At 38.4% G+C, this 19,469-nt stretch overlaps 1 protein-coding gene and 2 long non-coding RNA genes across 3 annotated transcripts in view; all 3 read right to left on the bottom strand.

Annotated features, from left to right (window-relative positions):
* The window catches only part of LOC132161291 (uncharacterized), an 86,950-nt gene extending 75,731 nt beyond the window's left edge, over positions 1-11,219 (bottom strand). Inside the window, exon 1 of the long non-coding RNA XR_009438113.1 lies at positions 11,092-11,219. This is a non-coding gene — a long non-coding RNA (uncharacterized LOC132161291). The remainder of the gene's footprint in view (positions 1-11,091) is intronic.
* Positions 1-12,237, bottom strand: part of LOC132161290 (uncharacterized) — a 169,934-nt gene extending 157,697 nt beyond the window's left edge. The window contains exons 1-2 of the mRNA XM_059571242.1: positions 12,094-12,237; positions 11,456-11,770 (exon numbers count right to left, since the gene is read on the bottom strand). Coding sequence (XP_059427225.1) covers positions 11,456-11,770; positions 12,094-12,175 — 397 coding nt within the window. The 5' untranslated portion in view covers positions 12,176-12,237. The remainder of the gene's footprint in view (positions 1-11,455; positions 11,771-12,093) is intronic.
* Positions 1-19,469, bottom strand: part of LOC132161292 (uncharacterized) — a 329,747-nt gene that overhangs the window by 234,257 nt on the left and 76,021 nt on the right. The window lies entirely within an intron of this gene.

The following is a 19,469-nucleotide window of genomic DNA, read 5'->3' as shown; positions in this document are numbered from 1 at the left end:
GCGCTGCTACGTGACGTCAGACTTAACAAGCGAATAGACTAAACAAAAGCAAAGTACGTGGATTTAAACACTTGCATGCCATTGTGCTGGTCATTTAATGGTGAGAAGAGCAGCAAGCAACACGAGAAAGGGCTTGACTTGTACCAAAGTTTTAGAAATGATTATGTAGCTTGACCCCTCCAGCGAGCTGCAGCTTATTTGAAGTTGGTATTGCATTTTGATTCATAATACATTATGTTCTTACATTTGATGCAAAGTAGATTTTTTTACAGGATTTTAAGGTTTTAAACTGGCTTTACCATCAAGAAAAGACGAGCATTTCACATATAGGCCATCTGTACTTTTCACCATCAAAAGGCAGCAGGTTCATAAACACAATTCTTTTTTTATTGTTTACTCCATGTAGTTCTGAGAGCATGAGGTACATATTTGGATTTTTTCAGATACTGTACATCAAGGTAAGTGCACAAAGGTCTCTCTCACACACTCTCTTTCTCTCTCTCTCTCTCTCACACACACACACACACACACACTATAATCTGCTATTATACTCCATATAACTCCATTTACAAGCCAGAAACTAAGCCTTTTTTTGCACAGGCCTATCTAAAGGGTTAATGGTACCACCTAGTGATCAACTGTAAAAAAATAACAAATGTTACCTCTTCCCAACAGGGAAAACCACCAACAATCAAGAATCTCACACACATACAAACACTATAATTTGCTGTTATACTCCATATAACTCCATATACAAGCCAGAAACTAAGCCTTTTTTTTTTTTTTGCACAGGCCTATCTAAAGGGTTAATGGTCCCGCCTAGTGATCAAATGTAAAAATAAAATTTTTTACCTCTCCCCAAAAGGGAAAACCACAAACAATCAAGAATGCATGATTATATGGTGTCATGGCTTTGCAATTAAACAATGTCGTTATAATGGAAGTCAATGGGGCAAAAACAGCCACCAACAACAAATGAGGGAGAAAAAATGTAAATCTAATGCTGCACAAAACTAACAATGCATCAAAGCCAATCTTGTTACTAATCTTTGACATGCCCAAGACTGTGATAAAAGGTAAAAAAATATCCAGTCCACAATCACTTTTTATATTGAAAATATGTAATTATGTGTGTTTTTTTTCCCAAATCAGTGACATCATTTATGAACTTGGTAATTAAAGAGTTAAAATCTTGGATTTTTATTTTAAACATTTGGTAGTTTTGATCAGGACTGAGGTTGATTAAATGATAGATTTATGCAAAAAACAAAAATGTTAAAAATATTTATCTGATACATTTTTACAGCAGTTTAATTTAGAGGATGTTTTCATCCACGAACATACCGAAAGGGTGGTGAATTTGCCCACAGTGTACCGTTGAGTTTTTGAAAAATTTCCCAAAAGCATTTTCCCAAAATATGGGTCAAAATAAGATTTGTCACCAAAAATCATTCCATTAGTTCAAACACAGAGAAAGTTGTGGCCAAAATAAGACTCAACTTTACCCCCTAGTGGACGAAAACGTCCCCGACAACGCATAAGGGTTAAAATGGATCCTAAATTGAATAGGCAGCCAGTGTAATGAAGCTAAAATAGGGGAAATGTGCTCATGTTTTACGTGTGCCCGTTAAAAGACGTGCTGCTGCATTTTGTATCATCTGGAGACGGGTGATGGAGGACCCATTAACCCCTACATATAGTGAATTACAGTAGTCCAGCCGTGTAGTTACAAAGGCGTGGATTACAGTTTCAAAATGTTGTCTTGACAGAATTGGCTTTATTTTGGCCAGAAGCTTGATCTGACAACAGCTTTGATTTGACTGTCAAATTTAAGCTCAGAGTCCACTTTAACTCCTAGGTTTGTGATACTAGGTTTAATATAGAATGCCAAGGAGCCCAGAACTACAGGCGGGGTCCCAATGGTGCCTCCAAAAACCATCACTTCTGTTTTTTTATCATTAAAATGTAAAAAGTTCAGAGCCATCCAGGCCTTTATGTCATCGAGACAATTGAGTAGTTGTCCAACAGAGTTATAATTTTTCTTTTTAAGAGGTACATAAATCTGACTGTCATCTGCATAACAGTGAAATAAAATGCCGTACTTTATAAGTATGGAACCAAGTGGAAGCAAATACAGAGAGAAAAGTAGAGGGCCGAGGACTGAGCCCTGTGGGAACCCACACAAGAGAGGAGCAGAGGAGGATACAGAGTCACCTAAGCTAACACAAAAAGTTCGATCCGCTAAGTATGACCTAAACCACTCCAGTGCTATGCCACTGATGCCCACCCACTGCCTTAAATGTGAAATCAATATTTCATGATCCACTGTGTCAAATGCAGCAGTTAGATCTAAAAGCACAAGGATAACACAGTCACCAGAGTCAGTAGCTAAAAAAATATCATTAAAAACTCTTAAAAGAGCAGTTTCGGTGCTGTGCAATGTTTTAAAACCGGACTGTAAAACCTCTAGTATACTGTGTTCTTCCAAAAAGGCCAATAATTGACCGTACACAATCTTCTCCAGGATTTTTGAAAGGAAAGGCAATTTGGAAATAGGCATGAATTTAGCAAGAACTGACGGATCTAGAGCAGGTTTTTTAATCAGAGGTTGAACTACTGCATGTTTTAAAATTTCAGGGACCACACCCGAGGTCAGACTACTATTTATAACTGCTACAACAGATGGTCCTATAGTGGGGAAAACCTCCTTAAATAGTCGAGGGGGGACAGCATAATTTGGAGAACCTGAGGGCTTCAAATGACCAACAACCTCCTCTAAAGAGGAAAAAGTCACCAGCTCAAAATGATCAAAGACAGCCGAGCGGGGAACAGAGATTGAAGGGTCTGAAGCTGAAAGTACAATTTGAGACCTAATAGAAGTGACCTTATCAATAAAAAAGCAAAGGAAGTTTTCACACATAACAGGGGATGCCTCCATACAAGCATTCTGCGGGGCATTTAAAAGTGAGTCAATGGTGTTAAACAAAACACGAGGCTTGTGACAATTTGCCAGAATAATATCTGAGAAATGTTTTCTTTTCGCATCTTTCACAGTTTCCTGATAATGACGCCAGCAATCCCTTAACATTTGAAGAGACACCTGAAGTTTGTCCTTCTTCCACTTGCATTCAGCTCTAAAGCACTCACGTCTGGCAGCATGAGTCATGTCATCTAGCCAGGGCTCAGATTTAGTTTTAGGCTACCTGGATTTTAATGGAGCCACAGTGTCTAAAACAGTTTGGCAGGTGGAGTGAAACCATTAGCAAAGCTCATCTGTTTGCAATACAGACTCGGGAGTGATGGAGTTCTGACTGAAAGGAACCGAGAACTGAACAGCAGTGGAAGGGTTAATCATGCGACAGCACCGTGCAGCAGCGCGAGGTTTAACTGTATGACAGGCAAGAGCAATCTCAAATAATACAGGCATATGGTCAGAAAACACTGCGTCACACATCTCTAGATTAAGAACAGGCAAACCATATGATAAAACAAGATCAAGTTTGTGTCCATGTTCTTGTGTGGGTCCAGACACAGATTGCACAAGATTAAAAGAATCAATGACGTTTAAAAAAACCTTTGCCATTGGCTTATCAGGACAACACACATGAACATTAAAATCCCCAACAATAAGAACACGATCATATTAAGGCATGATTTCAGCCAGAAAATCAGAAAAATCATTTAAAAAGTCCTTATTGTACTTGGGGGGCCGATAGACCACAGCACACAACACTGTGAGGGCGACCCATCTCAAATAAACTCAGTTCAAAGCTACTGAAAGCGGAGGACAACAAAATCTGTTTAAATTTATAATGACTTTTATATACAGTCGCTATTCCGGCCAGATTTCCGTGGGGAGTTAAAGTAGCAGCAATCATGGTGTAAAAATTCAGTGAAAGCGCTAGACTTATCATCGCTCAGCCATGTCTCAGATACACAGAGGAAATCCAATCCTCGGGACGTGAAAAAATCCTTTAATACAAAAGTCTTATTTGCTAAAGATCTAGCATTTATCAGCCCAAACCTGTCAGGAACCGGTGGGTCCGTGGCACTGGATGTTCGTGAAACCCGACACAGAGACCGCAAGTTGCTGTGATTCACTCCGCGCCAGTGGAGACGAGGAGAGCAGGGGCCGCGGGGCTGGAACACCTCGCGGGCCGATGACCAGCGAGCCAGACGTCGACAGGGTCCAGCGAGCGTCGAAGAATAACGAGGCTAGGCATGGGTCCAAACTCGGTCTAAAAAGGCGTAGAACAACATGCCTTCAACCTCACCAGCCGGCCGCTGCGTTTTCCCTGGCGGCGGGTGCGCTTTCGTCGGCGCTTACTTCGAGAAGGTGGAGCCGGGGCGCACTAAAGGTGAGCCAGGAGCCTCGCCAGGAGGGGGGGGGGCAAAGTTTCACATCAACCATCATGCAATTTTACTATATTTTCGGCAGAAAATCGCAGATCCAGCAGTGTTTGGCGATCGTACACCAATAGAGAGTCGACATCCAAGGCAAAAAGTAAAACAAACAGCAAAAACACACACAGCAATGACAGTGACAGATGGCAAGCCACACACAATGGCGCCATCTTGCTTCAGGCACAATCCTGTGATATATGGGAGCAGACATCCTGTTGAGGCAGGGACCAAGGCCCGGGGAATGGTGGCTTCACACCGAGGTGATGAAGCAGAGTTGGAGAGGTTGGCCAGACTCGGGTGGATCTGTTTGCGACTCGAGAGACATCACACTGTCTCCCCTGGCTTCCTCTGACTCATCCAGCTCCACTGGGGCTGGACGCCATGGTACAGACGTGGCCGAGGCTTCATCTGTAAATTTTTCTCCCGATTGCTCTGCTCCCGGGTGTTCTGGAGAAAGTGCGCCGGGACAGAGTTCAGCGGCTGTTAGTAGCCCCCTTCTGGCCAGGCCGGGTATGGTTCCTGGGCCTAATTTCTCTTTTTGATGGCACTCCATGGTTCAGGTCATACTTAGAAGGGAGAGGTTACTATGTGAGTCTAGGAGAGCATAAATCTAAGTGGACATCCATGACATGTGGAGCCCCAAAAGGCTCAATCCTTGCACTACTCTTGTTTAACCTGTATATGCTTCCACTAAATCAAATAATGAGAAAGAACCAAATTGCCTATCACAGCTATGCTGATGATACCCAGATTTACCTAGCCTTATCTCCAAATGACTACAGCCCCACTTACTCCCTCTGCCAAAGCATTGATGAAATTAATAGTTGGATGTGCCAGAACTTTCTTAAGTTAAACAAGGAAAAAACTGAAATCATTTCATTTGGAAACAAAGATGAAAATTTCAAGGTGAATGCATACCTTGACTCTAGGGGTCAAACAACTAAAAATCAAGTCAGGAATCTTGGTGTGATTCCAGAGACAGACCTTAGTTTGAGTAGTCATGTCAAAGCAGTAACTAAATCAGCATACTATCATTTAAAAACATTGCAAGAATTAGATGTTTTGTTTCCAACCAAGACTTGGAGAAACTTGTTCATGCCTTTATCACCAGCAGGGTGGACTATTGTAATGGGCTCCTCACCGGCCTTCCCGAAAAGACCATTCAGTGACCTACGACCATACATTGCAGATATGTTCACTGAATATAAACCTAACATACCACTCAGATTATAGGATTGAGTCAGTTAGAAATACCAAGGGTTTACACAAAACAAGGGGAGTCCGCCTTTGGAATCAGCTATAACAACTATACCGCCCGCAGTTGGAATCAGCTTCCAGAAGAGATCAGATGTGCTAAAACATTTAAATCTAGACTCAAAACTCATCAGTTTAGCTATTTTACTTTTTTTATGTAAAGCACTTTGAATTACCATTGTGTCCAAATGTGCTATATAAATAAACTGGCCTTTCCTGCCTAATGTTGTACACACTTCCACCTTAATGCATGAATGTTGTGTTTCTACTCTTATTTCCCTATAAGCCACCCCATTCTTTATAAACGCTGCACACCCTCCACCTGTTGCTCTTGACCTATCTTTTCTAATGGATATATACCCTGGAATGACAAAGTCTAATTGGAATTTAAGCCATGTCTCCTTAATACAAAAAATTAAATTAGGAAGGTCTGTCATTTCATGCACAAATTTCTTGAATTCTTGACCATTTGTAGTCAAACTCCTGGTTTTCCATTATATTATTCTGAATGTCATATTATTTGTTTTAACCTTTGTCTGTCTGGGGTTTCTTACATTATTCTCAGATCGCCCTCGTAGCTTCTGAATTTTCAACTGTTACCTCTGTTATACCCAGCTGATGAGCTGCTGCAGATATAATAATTTTCAGTTCCTTTGTTTGTTTGTTTGTGCTGTACAGTTGATAACTTCACCAATAAATACAGTGAAGCTTTCTTTGCTGACCATAAGCATACTCTCATCTATATTTGTTTTATATTTCACTGTTCCCTGTTTGGGGTTTCAGTTGCATCAGACCTTCCAAGACTAGTTCTATTTCCTTGCTCATTTTGAACCTGCTTTACTGCTTGTGCATGTGAAGAATTATGCTTTGACTTGTACTTCATTGCTTCCATGGCTTGTTTTTGCGCTACACATCCTAAATACGCTGCACTATGCAGGCTTCCTTACTTAGGCAACACTTAGGTTCAACTAAATCCCCTCATTCTCCATATCCATGTTCATCTCCACATTTACAACATCGTATATTTCCCTTGCATACTTCTGCTACATGACCCAACTTTTGGCAATTGAAACATCTTAATGCAGGTTTTACAAAAGGTCTAACTGGGTAGCACACATATCCCATTTTAAAATTTTTCAGTTTCTGTTTGATGCCAATCTTTTCACTTCTATTACCCTTTCACTCATTAACTGGTTTCTTAATGTCTCATCTGATATGGAAATCACTTCTTTAATTCCACTCACCTCGCCAGGCACATGACACTTAACTCACAATCTCCCTAACTCATTCATGTTATTCAACATTTCTTGTTGTTTTTTTGTTCAGACAAAATAATATCAATCGATTGTTGGTCAAGTATCTGGCTGATTTAATTTCACCAACAGCTTTTCTAAGTATCTTTGTTAATCGCATAGGATTACTATTACTTATTTCCAGAGGTGGGTAGTAACGAGTTACATTTACTTCGTTACATTTACTTGAGTAATTTTTTGGGGTAACTAATACTTTTCGGAGTATATTTAAAGATGGATACTTTATATTCTTACTTGAGTAAAGTTTTGGGGAAAAATCTGTACTTTTACTTCGTTACTGTGGGCGATGCTCCTCTTGTTACTTTATCTTAATGCAATAAATGTTATAAATGCTTCAGTTTATTCCAAACGCGCCGTCTACTTTTCTCTGGGCAATGAGCGATGCCCATTCGCGAATGATTCATTCTTTTGAGTCAATTCTGTTCAAAGGCTTGATCAAACCAATTGGCAAACGAGTGAATTGGTTCATGAATCAGTTTGAATGAGTCGTTCAGTTCCCTGTCGCACGCGCTGAGCGTCTGAAGTGGTTCACTCGGAGTTGTAACGTTTAAGAACAGAAAGAGTGTTGAAAACGTGGCATGAACTGCACTGAATTGAAAGCAAATCTGCAAAGGCTATTATTTGCTAGCGATGGAGATCCTTATTAGATGAACACCGCGTGTGCTGTCTACTGTTTAACAGGTAATAACTTGGGCTACATTCGATTACAGTACACAATACCACTGTGACATTAGTTTGTTGTACGTGTGTGGCTTATAACAGAGGGGAGTCAAGTTGAATGCAGCTTCCAAAAGACAAAAAATAGCCGATTAAGATTTTATTAATTTTAATACAATCACACCGGTGCGAGTACATTCAACAAGTCATATCATCAGCTGCTAAATTCAGATCTGTGATCGCTTGCTGGCACTTAGCCAGAGATAGATGTGTTTTTACAGCACTGCACATTATAACCAATCACACATGATTCTTTTGAGCTTATTAAAGCATTGGCCAATCAGAGGCGTTCAGATGAGTCATCGCTAAAATGCCGGTGCTTCCTTCACTCGCTCACTGACTGAATACCTCTTTCTGGCGAATTCTCTCGTCAGAAACAACAAAGTGCAGATGTGTGTACGAATCTTTAATTAAGATATTGATTTCACAGTGTTAACAGTTTCAGTGATTTTAATGGGAGTTTCTGAGAGTGATTGAAATCTAGACTGTCAGTGAAAATTATCTTTAATAATGTAAATGTTATTTGCTCTCTTTCGGAACAATGAAAGATTAGTAGCAATATTTATATCACATTAACTTTCAATGTTAAATTCACATTTAATATAAAGTCAGTCGTATTAAAAATATGTTATGGCATGACACTTATATCTGTTACTTAAGTAAACAGACAGGGTTTTATAATAAATTACATAAATTGGAGTAAAGGCTGATGAAATATATACATTTATACACGCACACATACATTACATACATTTTATCTATATATCTAAATAAAAATAGGCTCAGTATATATGACCCAAAGTAACTAGTAACTAACTACTTGAGTAGATTTTTTATCCAATACTATTTTACTCTTACTCAAGTAACTATTCAAGACTAGTACTTTTACTTTTACTTGAGTAAATATTTCTAGAAGTACTTTTACTTGAGTACAGTTTTTGGGTACTCTACCCACCTCTGCTTATTTCACCCATTGTCTCAAACATTAAGATCACTTTGTACTCATCCTCCTGTCTCATAGTTTTACTCCTTCCTTCTCCTCCGCGGAACTCCTCAGAATCTTAGCCTCCTTCTTGACATTTCTGAGACAGGTGCTCAACCTGAATCAATTCATCAGAATTCATGTTATCTGAATCATCCTCTTCATCTAAACTACCCTTCACTCTCTTCATTCACAGCACAGCTGTCACTTAACCCACCATGCTGTGTTTCCTTCGCTGGGCATGCTGAGCTTAAGTCATAATCACGTCACTACTACAGCATGCTCCTGATTAATTAACGCGGTGCAAATTGTCGCCCCATTTCGCACGGACAAAATGCCCTGAACGCTCAATTCACGTCGCGTCATTTGTACAAATCGCATCGCAGGATGTCTATTCGAGTTTTTTCATTGACTTAACATGTACATGTAAATCACTCGCGCTTGACGCTTCATTGGCGTCTGGTGTGAACATTAGTGAAACTTTTTAAATAAGAGTCTCCTTAAAAAACAACAACAACAAAAAACCTCACTCTGGGGGGACCGCAAGAATATTTTAAACTCACCACTGAAAAGTTAAGAAAAGCTACACGTCCCCTTTGTCTGACAAATTAAGTAAGCAAATAATAGACTATGTTTTACAGATATACCTCCTGCAGACATACTGAAATGTGTTCGTAATATAAAAATAAGAGTAAATAAGTAATTCATTTGTTACTCTTAGAATGAATTAGGGCTGGGACAACGCGTAGAGGTCATCGATGACGTCGAAGCAAAAAATAAGTCGACGCAAAATATGCGCATCGATTCGTCGACCTGTTTTTATTTCTCTAAAAAACGTTTGCAAAACGTTTACCTTATGTGCGCTGAATATACGCGATGGCCGGATCAACATTCTGTCCAACGTTATATAACCAATCCAGGGGTTTTTCTGCATTGATCTTTTTTTTTGGCGGCTGTCAAAGCCTTATTTGATCAGTGAGTGATGTAGAATAGAATGTGCTGCGCCTGACAGGGCGCGTACGAGAGAGAGCCCCGGCTGCGCGCGCGCAGTCTTCAAACAACACGAGCACTTCTTGCTCTCTCTCTCCCTCGTGCATATTAACCAAAATCATTAAACACGATAGAAAAACACCAAAGTTTCACGCGCGCTCACGCACTCACAGTCTTCAAACTACACGAGCGCTGTCTTGCTCTCTCTCTCTCTCTCTCTCTCTCTCTCTCTCCCTCGTGCATATTAACCAAAATCATTAAACATGATAGAAAAAGGGCGGAAAGCCAAAGTTTCACGTGGAGCATTCGGAGATTTTTTTTTTCTCCATGACAGGCTGCTGGCTCCCACTGTTAATTTTTTTTTTTTTTTTTTTGGAAAAGCACTGTATTAGCTTAAAGCCCTCAAGTTTACATTGGTTACTGTATTCTTTCAATTGCTCTAAACAAGTATTTTGGGTGACCTTTTTTATTGAATGCTAGACATCAAGTTGTTGTTATTTTCATCTGAAAGAAGAACTTTTTTTCAGTAAGCTAGGCCCTATGTGTTCAGTAAGCTTGTTTCAGTAAGCTATGTGTTTTCAAGGCTTCAAGGTTTTATTGAATGCTATCTCTATACAAGTGCAAAGTAAGGCATTCTTAGTCAGTCTTTTATTTTGTAATTTTAAGAGCAATAAACATATATTTCAATGTTAAGGAATTCATGTTTTTTTAATTCAGATATGTAAATCAACATAAATTGTTAGTAGTCAATTAATGGGGAGATAATTGAAATCGAATTGGTCTGAAAAAATTAATCGTTAGATTAATCAATGCATCGAAAAAAATAATCGCTAGATTAATCGTTTAAAAAATAATCGTTTATCCCAGCCCTAGAATGAATGCTACAGGTATACTCATGCTGAGCATTTCTTTTTCTTATTTTGACAAACATAAGTGTTTGGAAAGTTAGTTTTAAATTTTGTATAGTTTACAAATGTAAATACAAAATCATCCCAGAGTTTAGGTGTGACGAGTGGGGCGGGGCTGAGAGTGGGAACAGGAGCGAGGCCGGTGGAGTGATTGGAGATGAACGACACCTGTTCGACCCACCAGTCTCGAGTCCCACGGAGGAGACGGAAATATATAAAACAGGAGCGACGACAGTGAAGGACGAGAGAGGACCAGGCCTGGGTTTTAGTTTGTGTTTTGCTTTTTATTTGTGCGCGTCAGTCGTCCGTTAGGGGCTGACGCTCTGTTTTGTATTTCTTTTGTCATTATTAAATATAAGTTGATTGTCCACCGGTTCCCGCCTCCTTCTTCCCGAAGATTACGGAGTTTTTATCATTACATTAGGAACTGCAAAATAATTAGACAGCAACAATTTATTTTTTGCTTCTGGTTTGTGCTTTAATGTGATCCACACTGATTTTTGTGTATGTATAGGCTACTTACCTTCTGAATCACAAAGATAAAACCAATGATGCACAGTAGTAACATCACAGCACACACAATGAGAGCATTCGACACATGAAGATCTTCTGGACACCTTTTATTATCTTCTCTTTTTCCTTTTTCTTTGTCCTCTGATTTTTCATGATAGAACAGAAGATCAAGACCAGAGAATTAGTGCTATCCTCTGGTGTTTTTCATTCAGTATTAATGAAAAAAATAATAATAATACTGTACTTCTCAATCTCTGCAACTGAATAGACATTTTCTATTAGTTTACGTACTCAATAACTGCATTACATTCAGACCACAATAAACCATCATCCTGATAATGAAATTATTTATAAGAAGTTTAAGACACACTTACCTATCCATAACCATGTGAGTGTGCTAACTGTAAGTTTATCTTCCAAATTAAATTCACACCAGTAAAGCCCGATGTCTGTGGTATTTACTTTTGAGAAGGTGACATTAAGGTTGGAAATATTTCCATCTACATGGACTCTGCCTTTGTGCATTGATGATTTAATGGTAAAAGTGTTGTCTTTGTAATAGTAGAAGATGTTCTGCTTATTTTTACTTCCTAAATCTTGTTTGTACATGTACACTCCATCTTGAGGGGTTTTATCAGTAGCACACTGGATGATGATCTCATTACCAACGGCTCCGATTAAAGGTGTAACTGTGTTTGAATAAAAAATATATTTATATTAATAAATGAAAAAAGAGACCTTAAACACTTTAGTTAAATACACTTAAATACACTGATTAGGTTTTAGGCTATATAGTGCGTCTTAAATTATTTTTGTAGCAAACATGTATAGACATGAAAACACACAAATAAAGTTTTACAGCTTTACATTTACATGACTGTGCTTAACTGCCTTTTCTTAACTAATGGAACTAAATATTTTCCACTGCAGAATCTAGCATACATGAAAGTAACATTTTTATATGTTGAAATGGAAAAGAAAATGTATTCATAAAAAATATTCATATTCATACCTTGCACATTTGCATCTGCCCCTGTGGTGCTTCTTAAACAGATACTGATCAATAGAAAACTGTATCCCACAACACACGCCATTTTCACAGCTCTGCGTAACTAAAGCTTGGCATTTACTAGGACCCGTCCACACAGAGATGGGGTTTACCACGGCACGACCCGATCTTTTTTTTCCTCGTCTCAAGAAATAGGGTGTAACTTGAAGTGGACGTAACTTGACGAAAGGGGCGTAACTTGAAGTTTTTCAAATCACACAGAACCACGCGAGATGTCAAAACGAGATTTTGTCGGGATACGTTCGAAACCGCATACCCTTTAATTACGCACTTAATTTCAATAAGTACTAACTTAACGAGCGCTAAAAGAGTACATACTCTACAGCCTGAATGAGTATGTATGAAGTATGAATGCAATTTGTATATCATCATCCTCTATGTTGATCATGTGACCTACAAAGTTAAAACAAGCACAAGAACTTAAAAGATATAAGTGACAGGTTTAATTAATGTATTTGTAAGTATCTTGAAAATGAAAAACATTGCCCATGTTGTGGTCTTGTTCCAGAAACGGCTGCCTTTTTATTTTGTGACTGTAGTATAGCCAATACTGTTGATTTTTAATTTTGTATATTTTTAACTCCACTAATGTGATCAAGTCTTATCCTTAAAGCATTTTTTTTATAATTAGAAAACCCCAAATCGTTATCTCTTGAATATTTTTTAGTTGTTTTATGTGAAAAATGTTTTTCTTGTATAGTATCTCAAACTATAATGAACACGTTTTATTTATTTACCGTTTTATATGGGATTATGATTGTTTATTGTTAGATACAACCGTTTTACCATGATTTTTTATTTAATAATTTGTCAATAATAATAAAAAAAGAGGGTCAGGTGCACTAACTCCTCACAGAAACTCTGCAATATCTGCACAAAGGGTACTTCGATCAGCTGCTCGAAGATCTCAACTTTGGAGAAGACTGTGTTGATTTGATACTCTAAAAATGTAAGTATTACTACTCGAAAATTAACATTACCCCATAATGAATTGCATCTTTTGCCCAACCCAACACTTACATGCAATAACAATGATAAATTCCAACCAATTATTATTATTTTTTTCCTTAAAATTACATTTTAGTAAAAGAAGCTAAATTTATTTTCTTTTGTGACATAGCTATACATAAATATACACTAATGCAGTTGATGTGAATACATCAGTTTTCAAGCAATTAATACATGAATGGATAAAATATTCATATTTACTGACAACAAAAAAACATGTCTAAATAATTAAAATAATGTATAAAAGTTAGCATCACAATAAATGCATACATGTACAGTACAACAAAGCTTCATTCAAACTCATTGTTCTAGCAATCATGTATTTACAGATGGTGAACCCAACATCCTCCTGCCATCTGAACACAGCTGATACAGTTCTGCTGCTGCACTTCACAATCTCACTCTTCTCAACGGGGATGTCGTTGAGCAACAGGATGAGGAAGATCTTGATGACGGCTCTCTGAACCACACAACCTTGAAGCTAGAGCAGAAGAACACTTGCAGGACAATCTGACTGCTGTGTCTGCTCCAAACTTTCATGTGCCTGCACCCCATGAGCATGACTACCTGAAAAACATTTACACAGAGTTTACAAGTACTTGCATTGATTTATTACTTTTGTAGTGGGCTAAACCACTGAAGTGGTTCAAATTTATAAATAAATTATACATTTATCCAAAGTGACTTACAGTGCGTTCAGACTAACAGTTTTTACCTAACATGTGTTCCCTGGTATTCAAACTCACAACCCTGCACTGCTAACGCAATGAGCCACAGGAACACCAGTATGTCCTTGAGCAAGGCTCTCTTCTTGATCAGGGGATTGTAGGCCCCTGTAATAAGAGCACTGTCAATCACTTCAGATAAAAGCTCCATCACATTTTTTGATGATGCTTTTGAAGCTTCTGAAAGTCAGCCTTCATTGTTTAAACAATAAACAGGCAATCACACTTTACCAAAATCACATCCTCAGTGTCTTGTGGTCTTTCTATAGATGCTCTCACTGGCTCTGGGGTCACTGAGGATGAAGACACCACAGCAGCATCTGGTCCTGATGAGACAGTAAAGGGCAGGTGGAGTGAGGGAGCGTCTCATCTGTGACTCTTGATCATTTCCAGGATGATGCTGTGGCATTCTCCATCCTCAGTGCACACACCAGTCTACAGACATTTTCATGTCCTACAAAAATACACATACACAATACAAAAAGTCATTACATTATTCTTTTGTTTCAGGTTTTCCCTTTTTTTCACCTATCCTTGCAGGTACTGCTCCACCACAAAAGATCTGCAGCAAATGCACAGAAATCATTCAAGAATAAGAAAAGAGGTGTAATAGTTGTTTAAAATTACTTTAATTAAAATAAAATACAACTTAAGATTGTATTTTATGTTTCATTTATTTATGTAGTGTACTTACACCAATCCTTTGATGGCAGCATTCCTTCATCAGTGTCTCTGCAGCAGATAAACACACGTGTCTCATCTGTCCCTGTAACATCCAGAGAAGATTCAGTCTTCTCTGTCATATATCTGTGATATACTGCGTTTACATGTTGAGTTAATAACTGATGTAACGTTTTATCCAACACAAATGTTCCTTAAATGATCATTATTGCAAATGGACAAATAAAATAGATAACTTTTGTTTAGTTACTTTACATAGATTTGTTTGTTTACATGACTTACACTCATCTATAGCAGTGTTGAAAAAAGTGAATTCTACACAATATCACACACATCACTCAGACACCTGTTTCATGTCTGTTAAATGTGCTCATCTGCAATACTTATCAAAGACTATCCTGTCAGATGTTAAATATATATTTAGTAATAGTCTTCAAGAAGTATATATGGTTTATGTAAATCCACTATTGAGTCGTGTACTTAATGGAGCTCCCCTGTTAGTTATGCATTATAAAACATGTTTACAGATAAATCACAAAGATGCAGGTCACAGACAGGGCAGATTAAGCCTGGGAAACCTGGGGATAGCGTCTTTAGACCTTTTGCTTATATGTTGCTTACTTTACGCCTTAGTTTTAATAAATTATTAACTCCAAAAAGAATACCACTGTATAAAAATGACTTATATACTTCAATTAAAATAATTATTACGGGAAAAAAATATATTCTCACCGTTCTCTCTCACAACAAGCTGTCGCATTCGTCTTCTTTCCAGTTTAACGGCGGTTGGCATCCAGCTTATTGGTGCATTACCGCCCTCTTCTGTTCCGGGGTGTGGATCAGATCATATGTTTTCCTACTAAAACGTACACATCTCTCATATGGTCTACACATACATCATGCATCAAATCCTGCCTAAAACCTCTGCCTCCCTTAAAACGTAATCAATATTCTACTCTGTGCCCTAATTAAAGCCGCCATATTGACCACAACTTATCGTTGTGAGATCTCGCGTGGTTATGTGTGATTTGGACAACTTCAAGTTACGCCTCTTTCAAGTTACGCCCCTCTCTTGCAGTCTGCAGACGTAAACGCTTGGGAAATATCCGCGCCCACACGAAACCACATGCCAGACCAGCATGTGGCGCTGTAATTCTGCCACAGGGAAAATCATCATCACTTTTTTTTTTCTCTTTCAGAAACAAACAAACATAAATACTTAACACCAATTAGAACATAAACAAAAAAGGGGGATACATATAACAGATATACATCATGGACAGTAAAAAAAAATAAATTAAAAAAAAATTACAGTTTACAAATGACATTTTTTAATATGAGGGATGTTTTTATACATTTCTTGTTCCTGGTAGTTGAAATCAATGAGTCATAAAAAATCCAATAAGAATTATCACCTTCAAAGAGTTATCAACTACATCTGATCCAGTATTACAATTCAAAAAAAGGATCATAGATTCGTCTATTTTAATTATTTTATAAAATATATCAAAAACCAGCCTAGATGTTCCAAAAGTCTTCAGAATATTTACAGTTATAAAATGTGTAAGTGTTTCATTTTCTAAATTACAAAAAGAACATTTTGGAGAGTATCTTTTCTAAACTTGTTAATAAATGTGTTACAAGGATAGTACCTATGCAGTATCTTAAAATGTACTTCCTTTGCCTTATTTGGCAGTAAAAATATATTAGTGGCCGACCATATTTTCTCAGTGGAGGGTATAAAAAAAGATTGTTTCCACTTTATGAGTGCTTTTGGGTAACAGCTGACATCACGATTAATACATTTCCTATTATGTGAGTCATTATACTTAATATCCATAATATTAACACCTCCAATAACAAGATTTGGAATTTGTCGGACAGCTGAATTATACCTGAGATGTACTTTCACAAGGTTCAGCAATTTAGGGGAAATGCTTTTTACAACCAAATTATAATCTCTAAGATTCAATCCCTGAAAAAGAAACAAACTGCTGATAAGTATAGGCCCAATCCCAATTCTACCCCTTAGCCCTTCCCCTTTCCCCTACCCCTCCGTTTTGCGCGAAAAAAAGTAATCATTTGTTTTATGTTACATTCAATTGTGAGTTCATATTAACAGTTACTCAAAGAAATGTTTGCAAAAAATCGCTAATATTTGTAATAATTAGAAATCGCTAAACCATTTTCTCAAATATTGCCTATTCGAGAGAGAAAGAGAGAGATAGAGAGAGAGAGAGAAAGGGAAATTATAATAATATAATAATTAAAGGCTCTAATGCACACTAGTATATGTCTGTATTGAAAGAGCTAGACGACGAATGATGACGTGTGACGTCATGGTAGTGGTGTCCCAATCCTTAAGGGAATATTTTAGGGGAAGGGGTATAAAATAGAATTGGAATTGGGCCTTAATCTCACCGTTAATATTTAATAAGTCTGAAATAAATATAATTCCCTTATCAAGTAAATTAAAAGAACTAATAAAGGAAGTTAGCCAGTCAGATATAAGCCAGAGGTCTATTCTAGATTTTTGTGACATGTCTGCTTTAAACCATGTAAATGAGACATTGTTTCCATGGACATGTCTGTGAACATCTAGCAAATCAAGGCTGCTACAAAGATCGTGTATAACTAAATTAAAGCTATTAACATTGAGTCTCGTGGGGAATCTATCTAAATGGAGATCAGGAGCCTCATTGAAATCTCCCCGCATAATAACTGCTGGTGAAGGAAATTTTTGTTTTAAATCAACCAATTTAGTAGATAAAGTTTTTAAAAGAAATTGGTTTAAATTTGAATTGTTAAAGCCATATATATTACATAAAATAAAGACAGCCTCTCCAGATTGAACTATAGCGATTATCCATCTGCCCTCTAGAGAAAAGTGTGACTCAAGAATTTTACCATTAAATTATAGTTAAATAAAATTATAACTCCCCCAGAATGATTAGACCCATGTGAAAATAACGCTTTACCTCCCCACTGTGCTGACCAAAAAGACACATCGTTCGCAGTGAGTTTCGTGTAGAAAATAAAACATCTCTTCTTTTAGAACCACAAAATGAAAATAAGGCTTTTCGTAAAGTAAAGTCAAGAATCCCACGAACATTATTTTTTATAGAATTAACGAAGCAAGAAAGTGACACAGTGCAGGGTGCCGTCTCAGCTTCCCCTGCGGTCTGTGTTGTCCTGTCTGTTCGGTAGCTCGTGGTCTGGGCAATCAGCGCTGATAATGGCGGGGTTGTGCAGATCACGAGCTGATTCTTCCCCACCTGTCGCTCGTTCCCCCACTCCCTTATATGTCTCTGCTTTTCTGTCTGTCGTCGTGAGTAGATTGTTTTGTCTTTGCCCATGTTTTGTATGGTTCCAAGTCTCAGTCTCACCTTCTGTTTTCCCGTCTAAAGGGCCGTACACACTGGGACGAATATCGGCGCGCCTTATTCGCCAGCGTTTTTCAACGCGTTTTTTGTGTTCACACCCAAGCGATTTTCACTGACGATGAGCCGAGTGAATATGCAAATTCATTCCCTGACATTAGATGGCGCTTAATGTAAAACAGAAATACCCTGGTACACAAGGTGGCGCTGCTCAACTTTATGCTTCTGACACTCGCTTTTCACTCAGAAGAAGAGAGCAAGTATTTACGCGCTTGTCAAAATCATACAAAGAAAACATGAATATTTCAAGCACCAGTAGCTCCAGCTCCAGTTCCAGCGATTAAGAAATTATTGTTCTGTTGAATGAGGAAAGACGCCGGAAAAGACACCGATATTGGATACATCCCATAGTTACGAGAAGAGAAGAACATGGGGAGTTTTATCGACTGGTACAAGAGCTGAAAATGTATCATGAGCGTTTTCGGGGGTATTTTAGAATGTCCGTCAGTGAGTTTGAAACTTTACTTCAACAACTGGCTCCCTCGCTGACGAAAGAACAGACACACTACCGTAAACCAATTGACCCAGAACAGCATTTGGCCGTGTGTTTACGGTAAGTTCGTTTACATTGTTATTCACTTCAATGAATGTTGTATAAACATAAGTGAAGCGTTGTTAAAAACGAGTATTTGTCTATTTCTATTTCAGTTTTCTAAGCACTGAGGACTCGTACCGCACTATTTCGTCCAGCTTTCGACTTGGTGTGTCAACTGTGTCTTCGATAGTGAGTGAAACCTGTGATGCATTGTGGCACTGCCTCAGAGATGAACATTTGCCAGTGCCTACTGAAGAGATGTGGAGGAGTACAGCCAGGAGGTTCCATGAAAGATGGAATTTCCCTAACTGCTTGGGAGCCATGGATGGGAAACACATATTCATCCAGGCCCCTGCAAACTCTGGTTCTCTCTACTTTAATTATATAGGTACGTTCTCCGTTGTATTGCTGGCCTTACAGTAGTTGATGCAGATTACCGCTTCCTGGTGGTTGATGTGGGGAGCTATGGCAGCAACAGTGATGGAGGCATCTTTGCCAATTCTGTGCTGGGAAAGGCACTCAGAGATGGAACTCTGAATGTTCCCCCACCAAGTGAACTTCCAGGTGCTCCTGAGCTGGGAAAAGTTAACCATGTCATTGTGGCGGATGAAGCTTTTCCGCTGAAACCATATCTCCTCCGGCCATACCCTGGACGCCGCCTCCCCACAGACAAGATAATTTTCAATTATCGTTTGTCTCGGGCACGGCGCATCTCTGAAAATGTATTTGGCATCCTCAGTCAACGCTTTCAGGTTTTCCAAAGAACTTTACAGGTTCAACCAAGTGTTGTTGACAAAGTTGTCAAAGCTGCTTGTGCATTGTGCAATTATTTGTGCCCGAACGGAAATGACCAGAATCATGCCACAGAGGATGACCATGATTGTGAGCAAACACTACAAGGCTTTGAACATTGTAGGGGGCAGCGGGCAT

Source organism: Carassius carassius, chromosome 17 (genome assembly GCF_963082965.1).
Source record: "Carassius carassius chromosome 17, fCarCar2.1, whole genome shotgun sequence".
NCBI lineage: Eukaryota > Metazoa > Chordata > Actinopteri > Cypriniformes > Cyprinidae > Carassius > Carassius carassius.
Note: the sequence above shows the minus strand (reverse complement) of the source record. Positions and strands in the feature narration are given on the sequence as shown.